Source organism: Perna viridis, chromosome 1 (genome assembly GCF_037379345.1).
Source record: "Perna viridis isolate PV_CMFRI_1.1 ecotype Kerala chromosome 1, ASM3737934v1, whole genome shotgun sequence".
Classification (NCBI taxonomy): Eukaryota; Metazoa; Mollusca; class Bivalvia; order Mytilida; family Mytilidae; genus Perna; species Perna viridis.
This window is the reverse complement of record NC_142445.1, coordinates 16941339-16960716: the sequence shown is the minus strand read 5'-3', so window position 1 is coordinate 16960716 and position 19378 is coordinate 16941339. Positions and strand designations below refer to the sequence as shown.

The 19378-nt window shown below is 30.0% G+C and overlaps 1 protein-coding gene across 4 annotated transcripts in view; it reads left to right on the top strand.

Annotated features, from left to right (window-relative positions):
* LOC148627511 (protein tyrosine phosphatase domain-containing protein 1-like) overlaps window positions 1–19194 on the top strand; it is a 31477-nt gene extending 12283 nt beyond the window's left edge. For all 4 annotated transcript variants that reach the window (XM_088574179.1, XM_088574186.1, XM_088574195.1 and 1 more), the window contains 10 exons: window positions 439–554; window positions 2057–2078; window positions 3307–3413; window positions 3789–3876; window positions 7402–7491; window positions 7919–8018; window positions 8771–9223; window positions 9610–9711; window positions 11171–11251; window positions 12904–19194. In XM_088574179.1, coding sequence (XP_088430305.1) covers window positions 439–554; window positions 2057–2078; window positions 3307–3413; window positions 3789–3876; window positions 7402–7491; window positions 7919–8018; window positions 8771–9223; window positions 9610–9711; window positions 11171–11251; window positions 12904–13233 — 1489 coding nt within the window. In that variant the 3' untranslated portion in view covers window positions 13234–19194. The remainder of the gene's footprint in view (window positions 1–438; window positions 555–2056; window positions 2079–3306; window positions 3414–3788; window positions 3877–7401; window positions 7492–7918; window positions 8019–8770; window positions 9224–9609; window positions 9712–11170; window positions 11252–12903) is intronic.
* The last annotated feature ends 184 nt before the right edge of the window (window positions 19195–19378 follow it).

Genomic DNA, 19378 nt, shown 5'->3' with positions numbered 1-19378 from the left:
CTTCTGTGTTGATCAATTTTCATCCCAAACTCCCATTTAAAAGCTACATGATAGAAAGTGGTTGTTTATAGAGAAAAAGCTTCAATCCTATCAACAAAAACTTCTTATAAGAATAAATATAAGTATAGAAATATGATTTTTATCAATGAAAACCTCAATAAATGTACGAAGATAAAAACATGACACTTACTATTTCTACACTTTGTTAAGTTTGGTAATAACACAAAATAGAAAAAATTCATAACTTTTTATCACAAGATGTACTCAAAAGTAGCAAACTTAATACAAATCTGTCTCTGAAATCAAAATTCTTTCAAAACTAGAATTTTGGGATATAAAATAAACCAAGAATGAGACTTATAAGCCCTATAACAACATTCTGCTCAGTATATTTGAGATTTAGTAACTTTGGTAACAACTTCCTTTCTGTCTTTGTAGACAGGGTATTACAACAGTTATCAATGTACAGAAGCCTAAAGAACATGCCGACTGTGGATTTGGTCTGGAGAAAAGTGGGTTTACTTACGATCCTCAGCAGTTTATGGACAATGGAAGTATGTCATAGTTTAGGCTTATACATTTTTGGTTTTTGTTTCACATTTACAGGTGTATTGTGCAAATGCACGTTTATTGTTTGTAGTTTTGTCATTTGGGAATTTATTTGAAATATGGAAATACAGAGTTCATGTTTCATTTGACAAAATTTTTAGTCCATACAAATTGTTAGTTGTTTGTTGTAGTTGTATGGAAAATTTTTATATACGGTACATTTTACCTAACACAATAGGAATTATAGTACATGTCCATCACTGAAAGCCCATTTTAGGTACCTGTATTGGATTCAATATATTTGGCACTTGAAGTGGCACTCTAAGATTAATTCAAAAAGTAATGCATGTTTGGAAAGCCTACATATTTATATTTTTGATATTTTATTTTGAATTCTTATGTAAACAAAAAATTACATTATGGCTCTTCATAGAATCCTTGTTCTTAAGAGATAAAAATTTTTATAGAATGCACTGTAGAATTTAAATTAAGGGAGATAACTCTGTAAATGACACTAAAATACAGTAGAAACTATTAGATTTTCAATGTGGAATAGCAGACAGATTGGATTGAATAATTACACATTTCATCATATAGACCTACAAAGCAACATAATAACAAAAATAAAACTGTGTAGCCTTTTTCATGGTGTATCACATTTTACAGAATTCGTGTAATTTTTACGAAGACTGCTACTTAGAAATATAAGCTTTAAGTAAAATATAGAACTCTTCAATATTTCCTGTATTGTACACTAAACTTTATGATAACCTACATGTGTAATAGTTTAGGCCAACTAAGAATGATGTATTTGCTCTCACACACACCCCCATTTTTATTGATATCTATTAAAAAGTACCCTCATTACTTATTTGAGGGGAGGATTAAAAGGTAAAAGGAAAGTGTCCCCTCTCTCCTTGCTTTGCATGAAAAATCTCCTGGGAATCAAGAAGTGAATGTTAATGACCTTGTGATGTGTGCTGTTTTCTTGATGTACAGTACAAATCTGATTACATATACATTTAATGAAACTAGAATTGAGTGTAAGTGTTTGTAAGAATCAGACAAAATGGGAAAAATCGGAAACATTCATGTCAAAACCCCACCAATCTGGCATAAAATATCACTTAAGGATGCATTCTCTATTTGAAAAGACCATTATTTTGTCTCTGCATCACTGGATTTGTTCAGAAAATTTTTCAATAGAATCTTAGAAAAATGAGGTTTTTGATAGAGTTAACTGCCCTTGAAATGTTCATTTTTACTGCACTTCAATAAAATTGTATCTTAATGGTCCAGCATGATCTGGAAAATCTTGTCTGTTTTCCTTGTTTCTGATGGTGCAAATAGTCAAATTTCACTATTAAAATGATGGTTTTTTTTTCATACCATGTTTCACCCACGCATGATTCTTAGAGAAGCTGACACTTTTAAAATAGTAAAAATTTTCATTGTTTTATCCTTCTAGTTGCCCGTATAATGACTATTCTATAATTTTATTTTTCAGTATTCTTCTACAACTTTGGATGGTAAGTGATAGTTTTGAAAGATGCCTTTAATTTGGTTCATCAGTGGTCAGCTTTTAACTGAAAATTTCTTAGCCATTTTATGTCATACTTAGAAATAAAACCACCTTTATTGAATTATAGTGAATAGGTGTAAATTTTGAAGTGTTTAAATACCTTGTAAATAACATAATTTCATTTGTGGTAGATTCTGTAATAAATTCCTATAATATGTTTGTGTTTAATAGTGTTTTATTTGAAACCTTATGTGAACTCAAACACAAAACATGAATATCAAGGATGATTTTTTTCCACTTTTTAGCAGAATTCCGCTAATTGAAATTCAGATTTTACCATTACCATTCTTTTTTTTTTTACTGTATATTTATTTCCGATTTTACCAATTTCCGCTTTGTTTGATGACCTCGTAAAATCATTCCTGTTACATTTACTGATTTTATACACTGGTAAGTATTCATGTACATGTCATATGTAGCTAAGCAGACAATTTTGTAGGTGTTTTGTCCTTTTTTCTTTTATAAGAAGTAGTCTTTGTAAGAATCATGCAAATTCTGTAATATGTTGTACACTCTAAAAAAGGCTACACATTTTCCTTTTTTTTTTTGTTAAGTTGCTTTATAGGTCTATATGATGAAATTTATATTTATTCATTACAATCAGTCTGCTCTTAGGAGATAATATACATTGAAAACTGAATAGTTTCTACTGTATTTAAGTGTCATTTACAGAGTTGTCCCTTAATTTGGAATTCTACAGTACATTTTATACAGTTTTTTTGTCCTAAGAACAAGGGTTATATGAAAAGCCACATGTTAATTTCTGTTTACTATAACATTTTAAACAAATTATCAAAAATAAAAAATATATATGCTTTGAAACCATGAACCACATTTTGCATGATTCTCATATGGAGTACTACATAAGTTCTGACAGACTACTAGTTATACATATAGGAAAACAGCAGTTCTAAATATAGTATTTGTCTTGTCTAGTCTTGTCTTGTCTTGATTATAAGACAGGAAGTATCATAGTAAGAGAAGAAGGTGAGATGAGATGTTTAATACTGCTGTTGTTTTATCATTTATAAAATTGTCAATGGAGGTTGCAGATAATTTTTTCTTTTACAGCAGTAATCTGCTATAGAATATTAGTCAGTAAGACTAATTAAAATGTAATTAAATTGTTGTTGAATATTTATATGTGGCAGTGAAGACAATTGTTTATATTACAGGGATGACTACGGTGTAGCTTCATTGAGTACTATACTAGATATGGTTAAAGTTATACAGTTTGGTGTATCACAGGGGAAAGTGGCAATCCACTGCCATGCTGGTCTTGGTATGTATGAAATAATGATGGTACTGTGTAGACAATAATAGTACATTCACTTGACATAAAACTGAATTACAGATAAGGTTTATGACTATGGGAAAATATGAGGCTGTGGATGTAACTACAAATTCTGATATTATTGCTGATGTTCAGACTGGGTAGCAATCAAAATAAGGATAATGCTCAGAAACATATGCAAATTGCCAATAATGGTATTTCTTCTTTACTTACAATTGTGTTTGTTAGCAGACTCAAAAAGAATATTCCATAAAGATTTTGTTAATAATAATTCCACCAAAACAAGAATAGAAAATTGTGTGACTGGACTCTCAACAATGTTTGTCATCCATGAAGAGACATTTTCTTCTTATTTCATTCTAGGCAGAACTGGTGTTATTATAGCGACTTACTTAGTATTCACTAACAGAATACCTGCAGATGACGCAATACAGTTTGTGAGGTCAAAAAGGTGTGTTGCTCTTCTAGTCATTTCAAACTAATTCATTTTGTTAAATGTGCTTTCCAGTATGTTAAGTGATGCATTGAATGTTGAAGGAGAAAAAATATACACTGGTATCATGATTTCTAAAGCAAGTTCATTAGTAGAAATAAACACCCAACTTCTAGTTACATCTTAGAACTTTAGAAGTATATTTTTGGTTGTCTGTTTTGGTTTTAATTAGTCATACTTCTGAGCTTTGTGTTGAAGACTTTTTCCTATAAATGTTAGGTCAGACATTATGAAATTTGATACATGTACTTGTCATTGAGAAATTTAAGAGTATGGACTATTATATTGTTCTGATGATGTATTCATGGTTATGTCTTCAGTATTGTATTCACACAGTTCCTCATTATTCAAGCACTTGATTATAGAACCCTGTCAATCTATTGCCAAGTTATGGTCATTTTTATTGTAATTAGCTAATAATGCTAATGTCATCATGTAGATTATTTTAGTTTATTTGTCAAATGCAACTGATGTGGAGATGACCATTATAAAAAACAATTTGAGCTTCACCTAAGAATCATCTGTCTCTATTCTGCTATATTGATTATGGTAGCTAATGGATAATTTCATTTCTATGTTGGTTTTGTGATTAGTCAGCCATTAGTCTTTATTATACAGATAAGGCATATAAAAATCAAGCCAGGTACAAAAATTGTTTTTCTCACTAAAGAGACAAGATAATTCCTATCTTTAGCTGTACAAGATTTTCTCATCTCACCCAAGGGTTGAGACAGAACACATGCACTTTCCCTTAAATAAAATTGCCAAAATTAATGACGGATCATATCCAACCAACAAGGCATATGTGTTGGAAAATTCTTTTAAAATAATAATTTTATTGAGAGTAACCGGTGATTAATCATTTGTAGTTTGTTTTTACTGTTTTTAAGTGACCTAAATTTTACTCCTGGCCTAATACGTCGGGATTGTCTGTTAAATGCAGGCCTATTCTATTAAAAACATTTTATTGGAAAACTAACACGAAGTAAGGAAAAGAATCAAACACCCACTTTTCTCATGCTAGATTGGGAAATCTCAGACACCCTTGGGTAAGATGTAATAGTTCTCTATCTCAGAGGAGCCTTGTTAGAGAATGATTAAATCTTACCTGCGGATGTCTGAGATTTTCATATCTTGCACTCATACAGGTGTTAGGTTCTTAATATCTTAACAAAAATGCATTTTTCAAAAATATGTTAAATTTCCTGTCCAGTTTAAATCATACAAATTATGAATTGAGTGACTTAGGTACATCAAGAGGCATGTTGTTGAAGTATTTGTTAATTTAATAAACCATCATTTTCATCATTTAAATGCTTCCAAAAGGAGCTGAGTGGTAGTGAAGTCCAAAAGTGATAAAATCAAAATTAAGGATATGATATTCTATAGACAACATTAAATTCTGCAAGATTGTTGAAAAGTGTTTTCGGCCACATGAAATGTATTCAACTCCTGCAATATCATGACACCTCAATGTATTGTGTGAAAAGTTGGACCATGTAGCTCAGAAACTAACTGTAGATATTATTGATTAATGTGTTGTTGGAAGTAGTTCAGATTTCACCTGTCTCATATTACCCAGTTTGGCATTTAAAAATCAAGAATTCTCAATAGTTTTAATCTTCTCTTTTTGGGATTCCTGGAAGAATATCCAACTCGGGTATATATCCAAATTCAAATTCGAATACTTCTATATGTTAATCAGAATATAATCATTGTTGAACAGTATAATTTCAATGAACATTTAACATATATATAAATGAGCACATCAAATGTAATGATAACAATGATTAAAATAAAAAACCACCCCTTCCCAATCTAATTAAAAGCCGATCTTGCAGCTCCCAGTTTTCTTTTATGTCACGTGTGAGCTGTGAGATTGGCTTTTAATTAGATTGACCCCTTCCAAATGAATGGTTTTACAAAAGCTTTGTGGTTTTGGTTTAATACAAAATATTTCTATATGTATATGATGATGATAATAATACCACCTGTGATAACAATTGTTTCAATAATATATTTCTCTCAGTATGCAAATCTAATAACAGAGGGCTTGTTTTCTTTACAATAACATTATTTTCAGATGACATGAGCCCCTATAAGCTTAGATTTATCATTTGGACTTTTTAAAGTTCTTATTGATTTCATTAATATTGAGAATTTCCAGTCTCTCTATTGCAGAAATGTACACTGGAGTAAAAGGAGTATTTCATCTTCTACATTCTTCTCACATAGATTACACATTTGTTCTTCAACCCTTTTCCCTGTATATCTCCCTTACTCTATTTCCAATCTATGTGGACTAATTCTAAATTCAATAACAATAATTATTTTTTAAGCATTATATTGTTTTTTGAAACTACAACATGTTCTCAGCTTACCATATTGTTTATTCTCTCTTTTATCATTTAGTTCAGGTCATGATATATTATACTTACATTTAACTTTTCCAAGCACAATACTTTTTAGTCATGATTTAAATTTTTCTATTACCTTTGGATCAATATCAAGAAATTTCAGTAGCTTAGTAACGTTATGATACTAACTGGTTTTTTTTTTTTAGAGCTTAGTGATTGTGACACTGAAAAAGGTTCTAATATTAAGCTGTTATCTGTATTTACAAGTCTACTTAAGTATTTTATAACTGTAAATTATATACCCATTAGCAATGGATATTCTCCCAATTCAGCTTGTACAGCTACATGGGTAGAGCGTTTACCTCATCTCAAAGCTAATTTGCAGAATTTGACATTTAGGTGTTTTGCTTTAGGTATTTACATTCTGTAAAATATTGAATTTGTTTTATTTTTTTTTAATCCTTGGCAAAATTCACATCCATATAATAAAATTGGTAAAACAGTATGATCAAATATATTTTAGATAGTTTTCACATTTAGTTTTAATTCAGTTGGAAGTATGCCTTCAGAGCTTTGTTATGTAAATTAGTGCTGGCATCTGTAAAATTGCCCTTTATGTGAAATAACATTCTGAAGTATTTATAAATCATGGTTCTCTCTATAGGAATATTATTCATTTTAAAATGTCCTTGTCTAATCTTCATGTTTTATTAAATACTAGAGACTTTGTTTTCTGAATGATGATACATATATTTAAGCCCCACTCACAATATTAATGTAAAATATCTAGTCTGTTTTGAAGACCATAAGATGTCTCTGACATAAATACTAAGTTATCAGCATACATCAAGCAATTTAATTTTAAGTTCTCAAGACAAACAGGGCTACATGATTCATTGAAGACCTTTACTGAATTGTTAATAAAAAATTTAATTAATGTGGGGCTTAGGTTGTCTCCTTGCCTCACTTCAACATTGAAGGTAAACTTATCTGATAAATAATCAGAATCTATTCTCACTAATATGTACAATATACAATTTATACAATAACATGTATACAATTTATTCTAGTTCTTTTGTCTTTTATTGTTTTATTACTATTTTTAAATATTCTACTTTCTTTTCAGACATGGTGCAATACAGACTAGAGGTCAGATGGAGGTCATCAGAGAATTTGAGCTCTATCTTAAGCCATTCAGAATTATATTTGCCACTGAGTATGTCAAACCATTACCTTTAATATATCACATGTTTAAACTTGTTTGAAGAGATCACATTATTTATTTTGATTGTATATTCTCACTAACCTTCCAAATTTTCACCAGGCTAATAATTATTCTTCTCGAACCATGCATAAGACAATTAATGACTGACATCAATTGCCAAAGGATATTGCTGATTTGACTTATGCGTTCAATGTCAACACATTTTATTTTGATAAATAGTTTGGCATTATATTATGAGAAGAGGCCACATTGAAAGTTTGATTTTATGTAGATTAGGTTGAAATGCATGCAATAAGAGGGTAGACACATAATTTGTTAAATTACTCTTAAAAATGGCTTCTTTGGGGTTGTAAAATAATAAAAGTGTGTATCTATACCATCTTTTGTTAAGAATTATGACTAATAAAATTTTTCACAGAGGTACCAATAGCCATGAGTTTAGCCTACAACAGTTTCTCAACAGACAGAAACACATTCTCCATGGATATGAAGCTAGGAGACTTAAATATGTGCCAAAGGTAATTTGCTGGGATATATTTTTTGTTACAATACATTGTACACTTAGGCATGTTTCTAATACAATGAGCTACCAACTTAGCTTGTTGCAGAAATCTGGAGACTCAAATAGGTGGTGAAACTATTCAATTTTCTCTATTACATTAGCCTGTAAGAACAAAGCCTCCTTAGGCCTAAAGATTTTGTTTTAATTTGGCATTTGTTTATTTACTTTGGATTTCAAAGCATACATGGGGATAAGACAGACCTTTTGGCCTAGTTGCACTCGTGCAAATCAGCTTATAGAATGGTGAATGTCTGTGGGGCAGGCAGGGAAAATATTATTCTTAACATTTTTCACAGTAGCAATAATTCACAATGACTAGATATTTGGTACACAATTTCAGGGTCCCATATTGTGAGATGGCATTTCAGGTCTGTCACACTTCTGTTTCCTGTTTACGGCAACCTGGCCTTTCAGTCTTTGACACGTTTTATTAAGATCGGGTTGAAATGCAAGTAAAAGTTTTGATAAGAAGGTAAACAGACAGTTTCACATGGCTTCAGAAAAATAATGGTTTAAGCAAGAATACGGAAAATATGAACTGAATTATCAAAAATTTGGATGTTGGAAACTCATTGAGACTAAGTATGAAAAATGTCATATTTTTTATAACATACATTTAATTACTTTAGTTATATTATGGTAAATGGGTTGCTTACTAATCCAGTCAAACTTCGTGGTTCAAAATCACATATATTTTTTTTTCTTCAGATTATATATGTAGTTTGTGAGAGATTATTAGAATTAGCTAAGAAAGGACAAGCCCTGTCTCAAATAAGAAAAACTCCTAGTGGTGTCACATTGGACAGAAAACTAAGTGAAAATGGGGATGTTCCCCAAGAAAATGGTTTAACTAGAGTTACTTCTCAAATATCATTAGAAGCCCCTAAAACAAGTCAAAACAAAAGATTAGAAAGGAAACAAAGTGTTTGCATGGAAGATTTACCAAATGATAAACTGTTGAAACTAGACCATCAAGAAAGTTGTTCAAGTGCCAAGTCTGATCCAGATACTAATTCGTCAACAGATCTATTGTCACAGAAAAGTGATGAGGTCGATCCAGTTTCTAGTGAGTTAGGAAATTTGTCTACCAATGATGTAGCAGAAGCTCTTGGATCTACATATATAGAGGAGAGTGTTTATGAACAGGCAGACAGATATCAAGTAAAAAATTATCAATGGTTATCAAATCCATCTTCATTAAAAATTTATACAAAGCTTTAATGCTAGACTATAACAAAAGTTCTTGAATTTATGAAATAAAAAAAAGTGTCGTAGAAAAACAAAATTGTGGAACTTATGAAAAACAGGACAAAACTTAAAATTAAACTGCTTTAAATTATTGTAAAGTTTAAATTTGAAAATGTATAAATTTCAGGGAAAAAACTGAGTATAACAAAGTTCTCTTCAGAACATGTTTTTTAAGCTTGTTAGCTGTGATGTTTGTTTTTTTTTTCAATGAATCATCCTATTTCTATACAACAACATTGTCACTCCTTTGAACTGAACTGTCAACTATCATGTCTGTATCACATTACATTTTTAATCAGCAAAAACTGAATGAGAGAGATTCAGCATGGAAAGAGTTAGCCATGGAGCAGAATCCCCATGTCTTGGCTGAGATTATGTGGAGTTGGTTAGACCATTTGAAGGTACTAGTATATTATGGAATGAATTGGATTATATCTCTTCTCACACATATCTCTTCATCTTTGTTTGGATTTTGTGTAGTTATAAAGAATTGTTTTAAGAAAGATGTCAAACTTCGATAGATGAGAGTGTAGCAAAAAGTACATTTGCAATTTAAACCAGTTTCTAAGGTCTTAAAAGTGCTTGTTTCCAAGTTCATTTGATATAAATAAGAAATAACTTAAACAAATATTGAAAGTTTTGGGATATTTTGTATTATTTGTAATTTGCAGCATTTGTATAAATAACGTAAATAGATCGGTAATGCCTGTCACAGCAGACTGGCCCTGATATCATAAATAACAGGTCAGTTTACAAGACATGCGTAAAAAAAAATGATAGGGAACCTGCTCCTTAAACATCTTATGAAAATTTGGTACTTTATAGTGAAGTTGAATGACTTTGGGAGCATATGAACCGTACTACAATGCTATTGGATAAATCCTGCAAATAGGCCCTTTAAAAATATTCCTTTTTAAAAGATAGAATTTTGAATTTAAAAAAAATTTTTTTTACATACACAAGATAAAATGACATGTTACAGTTTATAAATTACTAAGATATGGCTCACCTTAGATATCCCATGAAAAAGCCGGTATAAAAATACAATTGCCTATAATCTGTATTGATTATTTTTAATTAAGTTGCTTTTTGTTTTCTTTTTTAGTGAGAAAATAAAAAAAAAAACAACTGATGCAATTATTTTGAATTTGAATGGCATGATGTGATATGATTTTAGGCTTCATATATGAGTGACAGATTGTTTTGTGTGAATCTCATGTAATACACATAATAAAAGTACAAACATTCAAGAGTATGGTAGTTGAAATTCTTATGTGTGTAAATTAAAACACATTTCGTTCACCATTTGTAGTTACGAAATAATTCATGCCACCTGAACTTGTTTAAACAAGGTTATGCATTATTTTGTGACTCAATAACATCTTTGTTGAAGATGTGCTGCCTTGTTGCTTTGCACCTGTGTTAAAAGGGGAAACAATCATGTTCAAGAGTAATCAAGGGAACCAAGGTTATAGATTAAAGGAATGTAATCCAGGGACAAAGACCAGACATGGAAAACAGACATACACAACAAAGAGCATAGAGTAACTAAAATCATATATACAAAATAACAAAAGCAAATGAGCAACTGGGACTCCACTAAAAACTGGGAGCAGGGACCAGATTATGTCATTTTGAACAGAATTTTGATCCACTTATGTTTCAGACCCCTTACATATCTAGGATGTCACTGTGTCTGTCTTTATAATTAACAAACATGTAGTTGTCTATTGTCTACCATTATAGAATTGTATAAAATAATTATGTATATTTTTTCCATCCATGTGTGTTGGCATATAGAGTTCATCATGGTTAACTTTGAATATTATCAAGTACATTTTATGTTTTTTTCCCTTTCAGGAACCTGTTTTAAAAGCGCAGGATTTGAGTGTCATTATAAAAACAAGAGATGTTGATGCTGTTCTTCAGAAATTAGAGAGGGTAAAACACTTTTTGTTAATCTTGATTAAAAGTTGCTTGACATTTTAGCCTTCATGAACTTTCAATAGTATTTTCATGTTGCATCAGATTAGTTTATCCCCCCCCCCACAAAAAAAAAAGTTGTAATCCTTGTGTTTTTTAGGCTGATGTATATAATTGATGTTTCAGTGAAGTCACAAAATCATAGATAATTTATTTTACAAAGGGACAAAACTACTTTTTTGTGATTTTTTTACTTTATCATGAAAAAAAGCAATTTTGGAGAAAGTTTTTTGGTTTCCTCAAACAATGATAATGACATCATAGCTTGACATGATTTGTGACTTAAACACTATTGAAAAGATGTAGATTTTGATTTACGTGTAGTTCAAATTATTTTACTGACTTTTGAAAAATTTATTGCCTAATCTAGATAATGAATACAAGGAGAAGTTTTAATAAGTTCTGTTTGAAAAATGAAAATATTATAAAATACATGAGACATGGTATGATTGCCAATGAGACAGTGAACCACCAAAAGCATAGCAAAGAACAATTAAATTTCTACAGGACACCACACAGACTTCAATGATGGACAAAATCCAAACCATAAAGCAGGCTGTAAAAGCCTCAAAATAAATGAAGTATTGAATTTTTGCCTATGTTATCTATTACAAAAACTTCTCCCTGTCAAAGACAAATGGGAGAAGTGAGCATAAACAAGGAGAAGTTTTTGCTTATTTCTCCCTCTATATGAAGCCCTGATTAGATTGAAAATGCTACAAACTTTTTTTTAATATTTGGTAGACAAATGATAAAATTCTATGTCTAGCACACTAAAATATTAAAATACCTGTGATCCTGTGAAAGAAGTGCCTTAAAAAAAAGCGACTTTGTGAAGAAAAACAATGATGTGAAAAGGATTTCATAAAGTTTCACATTTTTAAAAAATGAAAATAACACAACATACACATATTTCCTTTTAAACACTTTCATTATACATCAAATGCTAAAGTATCACCAAATGTGGAAGGATTTTATATTCTCAAGTGTATCACTATTTCCCTATCTTGCTTGTTTCTTAGGCATAACGGTATTTAGATATATTTATTGAACTTTTAAGAATTTAATTTCCAATGTTTGTATTAAAGTTATACCTTTCCATGAAATGCTATATGGCCCAGCCTTGTTCCAAATTTTAGTTTGGAGATTGTGGCACCATTAATTTTGGTCATGTTGTCTCGGAGGCTGGTTGCATCATGTATAGCTTCATTTTGAAAGGTATGATATAGCAAAGATTAAATTGTACTTCAGGTCAAGTGGTTGTATATGGACTGAGAAAGTACTTTAATTTGTGGATACCAATTTTCGTAGATTGGGGAAGAAACGCACGTTCATTGGATCTTGAATTCTTGGTTTTGGGGTTTTCAGTATACACATCAATGGAAATCTCCTATGGTTTGGAACCAAATTTTGTGGTTTGACCTACTCACGAAAACCATGAAAATTGGTACCCACGAACAGTAGTACTTTCACAATATATAGACCTCAGCTACACTTGAGTCCATTTATTTTTCTATGGGATAACATACCATTCCATATGCTGCCATATGAACCTCAGTATAATTAACTTCGGCTTATTTTTACATTTTGTTTTTGTATTTCTTTTATAGGGAACAAGACATACAGTAGAGTACTTCCTGAAAATTATTTATAAATTGAAGCCTCTCAGTGATGAAACCTTGACTAATATTTACGAGAAACTCCTGTCATATCTTACTCATCAGTGGGTTGTACTGGATCCCTTAAATGGGGACCAGTCATTATCAAGCTGGTCAATGTCGACAAGAGATAGCATGGTGGAAACAGAGACAAGAGAACATTGGAGTGAAATGAAGAAGTCACATGCTTTCTCTTTACACACTTTCTTTATTCAGCTTCAAGAAAATATTGATAAAAAACTAGCAGCCCTAGCTGAAAAGAAGACAGATTCTGAGAATTGATGAAAATATTTTTTTAGCTGGTAATGTTCACACCTATATGTTCTTAAGATGGAGTTCTAGTCTTGATGTCTTTATAAAATCACGTAGCATTAATGTTGGAAAAGTGATTATTGTTCTGATGATATGAGAGATTAACAATGGCTCTTTGACTATTTAAGTGGTTTGATATGGGCCTCCTTTTTTTGCCATGCTGTGACATTGCAGTTATCTTCTACTTTATTGTACTTGTAGAAGATATCTGCAGTTTTCTATGCTAAGGTACACATAATTTAGAAAATTTAACAATCCTTGTGCTTTTACTTTATTTTCCTTCTTTTAGTTGGTTTTTATTTTCATTAAGCAACTTTCAAAAGGAAGTATATAAGTTTTTAAAGTGGAGTTAAAACTATTTAGGCCAAGTTCACACTTATTAAGTTTTTTGATACATTTTAGGTCAAAGTTTAAGTTTGAAAGTTTTTGGAAAATGTAAGAACCAAAATGAAAGTATTTAATACATTTGAAACACATTATTACATTCATTCTGTTTTTTTGTTATATAAAAACTGGTTTCTAAAATTCTGTCCAGCATTCAACTTTTCAGCAAGCTTGTATCAAATTTGTTTCCAATAGTTAGTTTTAGCTGACAAATTTTCAAAACACATCACCAACCTTTTTTAAGTTCAAGCATTTTGGAAATGTTTTAGTGCATAATATCTATATGTGTGAACCTGGCTTTAGTAAATATCATTTAAAAAGGTTATTTTTCATTTTACAAAACAAAAGAACTCGTTAAACTGAGCTCCAATTGATAATTATTTTCACACAATTTGACTTCCATTCAGATTTTCATCTCCATCCGTTTTCACATGATGTACAATTATTTGTTCATTTTGATAAATGAGATATACCTTGTAATTTTTCTCAAATCTTCATTATTCAAGTTCATCTAAGTATAAATTGATGAAACAAACTCTTTTCAGTGAACATCACATTTCATTTAATTTCATTATAAATTTTGGTTTGTCTTTATTGGAAAGAATTAAGTTAATTGTTTGAGTCAAATAGAAGGGCTAAATTATTTTTTGTTGAGCCAAAATAAAAGTGTTTAAAAGTTCAATAAAAGTCAATCCTCATGAACCATTTTTAGGAGGACACATATTGGATTTGATACACATTTGAATTAAATTTTTGTTCATATGTTTTTTTTTTGTTTTCTGGGACATCATACTTTGTAAATGAGAGCAGAATATGGTAAACTGTTTCAGATGCTTTCAGGTTTAAGTTTTTGGAGACTGTCTGTGGACACTTTTCTTTTACTTATGTGTGAATAGCTTAAAACTGGCTTTTCCATGCAGATGTTTTTCGAATGCCTAATCAGAAGTTTGTCCACAAATATAATTTCATTTTTAAGTACCTACAAATTGTATCTTGAATATTTAGTTCTAAATAGTCTCTTATGAATCTCAAAATGTTAGTATTCTAAAGTAACTGATGAAGGTTAAAACCAAAACATGTACTGCTTTGTTTGCTGTGAATAAGAGTACATTTTTTCTAGCGGTTGTGAATATATGACTTGCTATCTTTTTTTACATGTATTCAATAATGTTATTTGAATGTCAACTCATTTTGGTTTCCAGAAATGTACCTTGCACCCTAGTCAGTTGTAGTGTTGTTCATAGGTTCTACCATTTAAAATATACTGGATATGTTTTAAGTGCCATTTATATATGTCCTTTATAACTGTAAGTGCTAATAGTTGTTTATGTTTTTAATTTAAATTTTTACTTAGTTGTTATCATGAATGCTATTTGTATGCAGTTCAAACTGTATGATATAAGCAGCTTAAGCAAGTAAGGATTTCTTTGGTTTAGACTAATATTCAGTATACACAAAGGGAAATTACCTAGACACTTACCTTACTGTACATTGTATCACATTCTGTGAAGTTAATTTAATACATGGATACCAATTTTCCTGGAGTGGGGAAGAAACACAAGTTTGTTAATTCTTTAATTCTTGGTTTCGAGGTTTTTAGTATACATATGAATGGAAATCTCCCTTTTCGTTGGAAATCAAAGTTCATGAACCATGAAAATTGATACCCCACCAACAATGGTACTTTCACAATGTTGACTTTTATGTGTTTTATATATTCACAAATGAATCTCTTTCTCACAGAACTGTGTATGCACACAATGTAGACCAAGAACTTTGACAATAAGGTTGTTCAGATTTGGTTTCTGAAGGGGCAGTTGACTGTGCCATAACTCACATAGAAATCTTTGTAAACATACACTTTAAAAGATAAGGATCAAACTCCTGTTACCTTGTGTATGGAGTGCTATGCCATTATATATGGAAATTCACCTGCATGCAGAGGTTTACATATGTAGCAATTGTAATTTACAACTACACAATGTAAATATATTCCTCTAGGATTTACTTCTTGACCTTTGTTTCTCAAATTTAACAACATACATTTTCTTTTTATTTTGTTTATGTTCATTATTTTGTTGTAGATTATAATTAGAAGAATTTGTTTACACTTGTACATATCTTTGCCTTAAGAATATTTTTTTAACAGAAAAACGAGATTTCATACAAATTTGAGATTGAAGTGATCACAAATCATCATTTAGAATCAAATTTTATTGTTTCATACCAAAGGTAACTTTGTTAAAGCTGTCCAAATTTTTGGAAGTCATTTATGTTGTACCAAATTTAAGAAATTCTTTCACCATTGAATTATCCACTGTACAGCCATATAACTCCATTACATTTGAAAATATGACATTATTTCATTTGATATGTAGTTTCGTTTTGTTCTTGAATCATATACATATATGGTAAATTCACATTAGCTCTTTCAGTCAAGAAAAATACCGTCTATATGGTTTTATTAAAAATGATATCTAATTATTCATTTAATGTTCCAACAACATTTAATATGTATATGCATATCCAGATACCATTAGAATATGCAATGTAGTAGGACTAGAATTCTGAACTTCAAGAAATGGCTACTATCGAACAATAACTATTGATTCTGTGGAGTTAAATCATCGAGTTTGATTTAAGAAAACTGTTGTAAATACAATAAATTTAAGAATGAGAAGATATCAGTTGTACCATAGTATAAGTTAGCATTATCATTTAGCAAATTTTTAACTACAGTAAAACCTGTATTAATCAGAAAATTTTAGAATTATATCAGTTTTAATGTATTTTGCACCTGGGTAAACAGAAAAATTGTCTTAAGCAAACAATTTCTACAATCCAAAGAGGGTTTGGTTTTACAGGCAATTTATGTACATCATTATATGGCTGTGCATTTTCAATCTATTTGGTGGAAATAGTAACAATATACAAGCTTTTGTTAAAGTGATGTTTTGTTTATCAAAGAATAGAATTTGCTTCACGTAGTAGAATTTGTTTACATCATTACATGGCTGTGCATTTTCAATCTATTTGCTGGAAATAGTAATAAGATACAAGCTTTTGTTTAAGTGCTGTTTTGTTTCTTAAAGAATAAAATTCGCTTATTATGTTTTTCTTTTTTAAGGTAATATCCCAGGGTAAGGGACACAACTCTTACAAGTCATTGGAACGTTTGTATTCTCCATTTTACATCAATTTCATGGAGGCATCAAACAAACTTGGACTGATTTCATTCTGTATCAAATGAAAACTTGAAAGGCTTTGGTGAAATTGAATATGATACAAATATATCACTAATTGCAAGAGTTATATCCCTTACCCTAGGTCTATCTCCTTAAAGTGAATATATTAATGCATGTTGCTGATGTCGTATAAAATCAAAATTTTACAACACTGAAAAGCCCAAAAAATTGAAAACCTTCATTGATAGAAATTGAAGATTATTTCTAAGTAAGAAATATTAGTTATGAGAGACATGTAAAGAGTCTTATAGAAAAAAAATAGCTATAGTTTCTTTTTTTTTTCCTTCTTGAACTGTTTATGCACTTACTTAATCTTTAATTTAAACTAAACAATCTTCACTTGATATGCCTTAGATTTGCTTATGTTACAGAGATTTTTGGAAATCAGTCCAAGTAACGTTTTTATGGTTCCAGATTCAAGACGTACTTTTTATTTGTAAAAAGCAAATAACTCCTGTGTATACCAAAATTTAAAAAAAAATAAGTTTGTTTTTTAAACTCCGACCACAAGAATGAGATTCAGTTACTCCTTATACCATTAACATGAATCACATACAGTCGTCTTCTATTCGTTTGATTTGTTACATAGATATGTTTAGTAAGTTTGGTTGTGTGTTTTTGTTTTTGTTTTTTTTTTTCAATTGTCATTTCTTTGCAGCATTTTTTTTTATTTGTATAAATTTTGGTATGTACAGTTTCATTCCATACATTGGATTTTAACATACATGTACATGCTTTCATGAAGAAAATGATGCAGTAGATTATTATCACTCTTTTATTTTCACATTTTGCAATAAGTTACCTATGAAATGTTCGAAAAAATAGGATAGCCATCTTAGTATTAAAACTTAGTTTTTCATCAATGATAACATTTTGTGAAAGTCTGTTTAATCAGCATTATTACAAAATCAAAGTTCAATTCACCTATATGACACAATTTAAATGCTATCATAAATTAAAGAATAAGATTTTTTTTTTAATTTACATGTATTTAAATTTTAAAGATTGGTCTGTTAAACTTTATTGTTTTGCAGCCATGATGATTTATGATCAGATTCATTCAAAGGTATATATAAGACAAGAGTAATGAATTTCTGTTGCATTAAATAGATGAGTGTACAAACTCAGCCTTTGTTTCAATTTAGTAATAAGTTGTTAATTATCGGTTACTGTAAACTATTTTATAAGTATTGAATGGGTAGCATGTTCACTATTAGTTCTGGAATTATGTCCCTCCACCTCTTTGGTGGGGAGACATATTGTTTTTCCTTGTATGTCTATCACACCTTTGTAAGTGTAACTCTCTAGCAAAATAATGCTCCAAATTTCACGAAACTTTGTAGGTAGTTAAGGCATGATATGTAGTTGTGAAGGAATTAATGATTTACTGAATTATATTGGAGTAATACCCCTGTTGGGATGACCTATGTTTTTGAAGGCAAATAAAGACTTGAATTATTTGAAGTGGATTAAAAGATTTCTGCAAAATTTTGCTTTACATGTTTGTTATAATGAGAAATTCAAACATTTGTTTTGGTAATATTATTTAGAAACATGATTTAGCTATTGCTTCAATGCCTAATTACATTAATTGTGTTATTTGCTAAAATAAATACCACATTTCTGAGGTTGCAGTAGCTGGCAATTCATTTGTGCAGGAAAAAAGTTGTGTTTATGTTTTTAATAGTGCACTTTATTGTACAGTAGTAGACTTCTTCAATTCAAACACATTCAAGATGTAAAATTAGAAAGTGGCAAAAGATCAAGGATGCAAAATTTTATTTATACAATTTCTTATGGTATCGCAGAATTTTACACATGCTCATAATTCTACAAAAATGTATCCTTGTACATTTGTTGATGAAAATCAATACAATTGATAATTGATGCTTTTCAATTTTAACAGAATTATCAGTATCAGTAAAAAAAAGAGGCATTAGTCAATATAGTGTGAAATAATAATTTGCTCATCAGGTACTGATTTTTGTAAATTGTGTTGTTTGATATATATTAAGGTAGGAAATATATCTCTTAACAATGAAAATCCTATAGTTTCCATAAAGTAAGATTTGCAACTTTACTATGAATCAAGTGCCTGCGATTATATTGATATAATTATGGAATGTCTCCACCAGATATGTCATCATTTTTTTAACTACCAAACACCATCATGACAAATGTTTTTTTTTTCTATTGAAATAATTTCCGTCCAAAGTATTTTTACACAATCAGTACTAAAATGATTGCTGAAATTTATTGTATTATTGTTTATTATTGAAGAAATAAACTGTGATTGTAAGAACAGACTTTTTGAATTATTATTGTTAGTGTTACCCCATCTTGTAGGCATGTAGAACGTGACAAATCTATTTTCAAGTATCAGTTATTTTTCTTACACAAAATTAATAGTTTTTATTCTGTTTGGCGCAGGTCTCGAGAATTACAAGTGTAAAGATATAACTTTAACTGTATTTCACTCACCATAT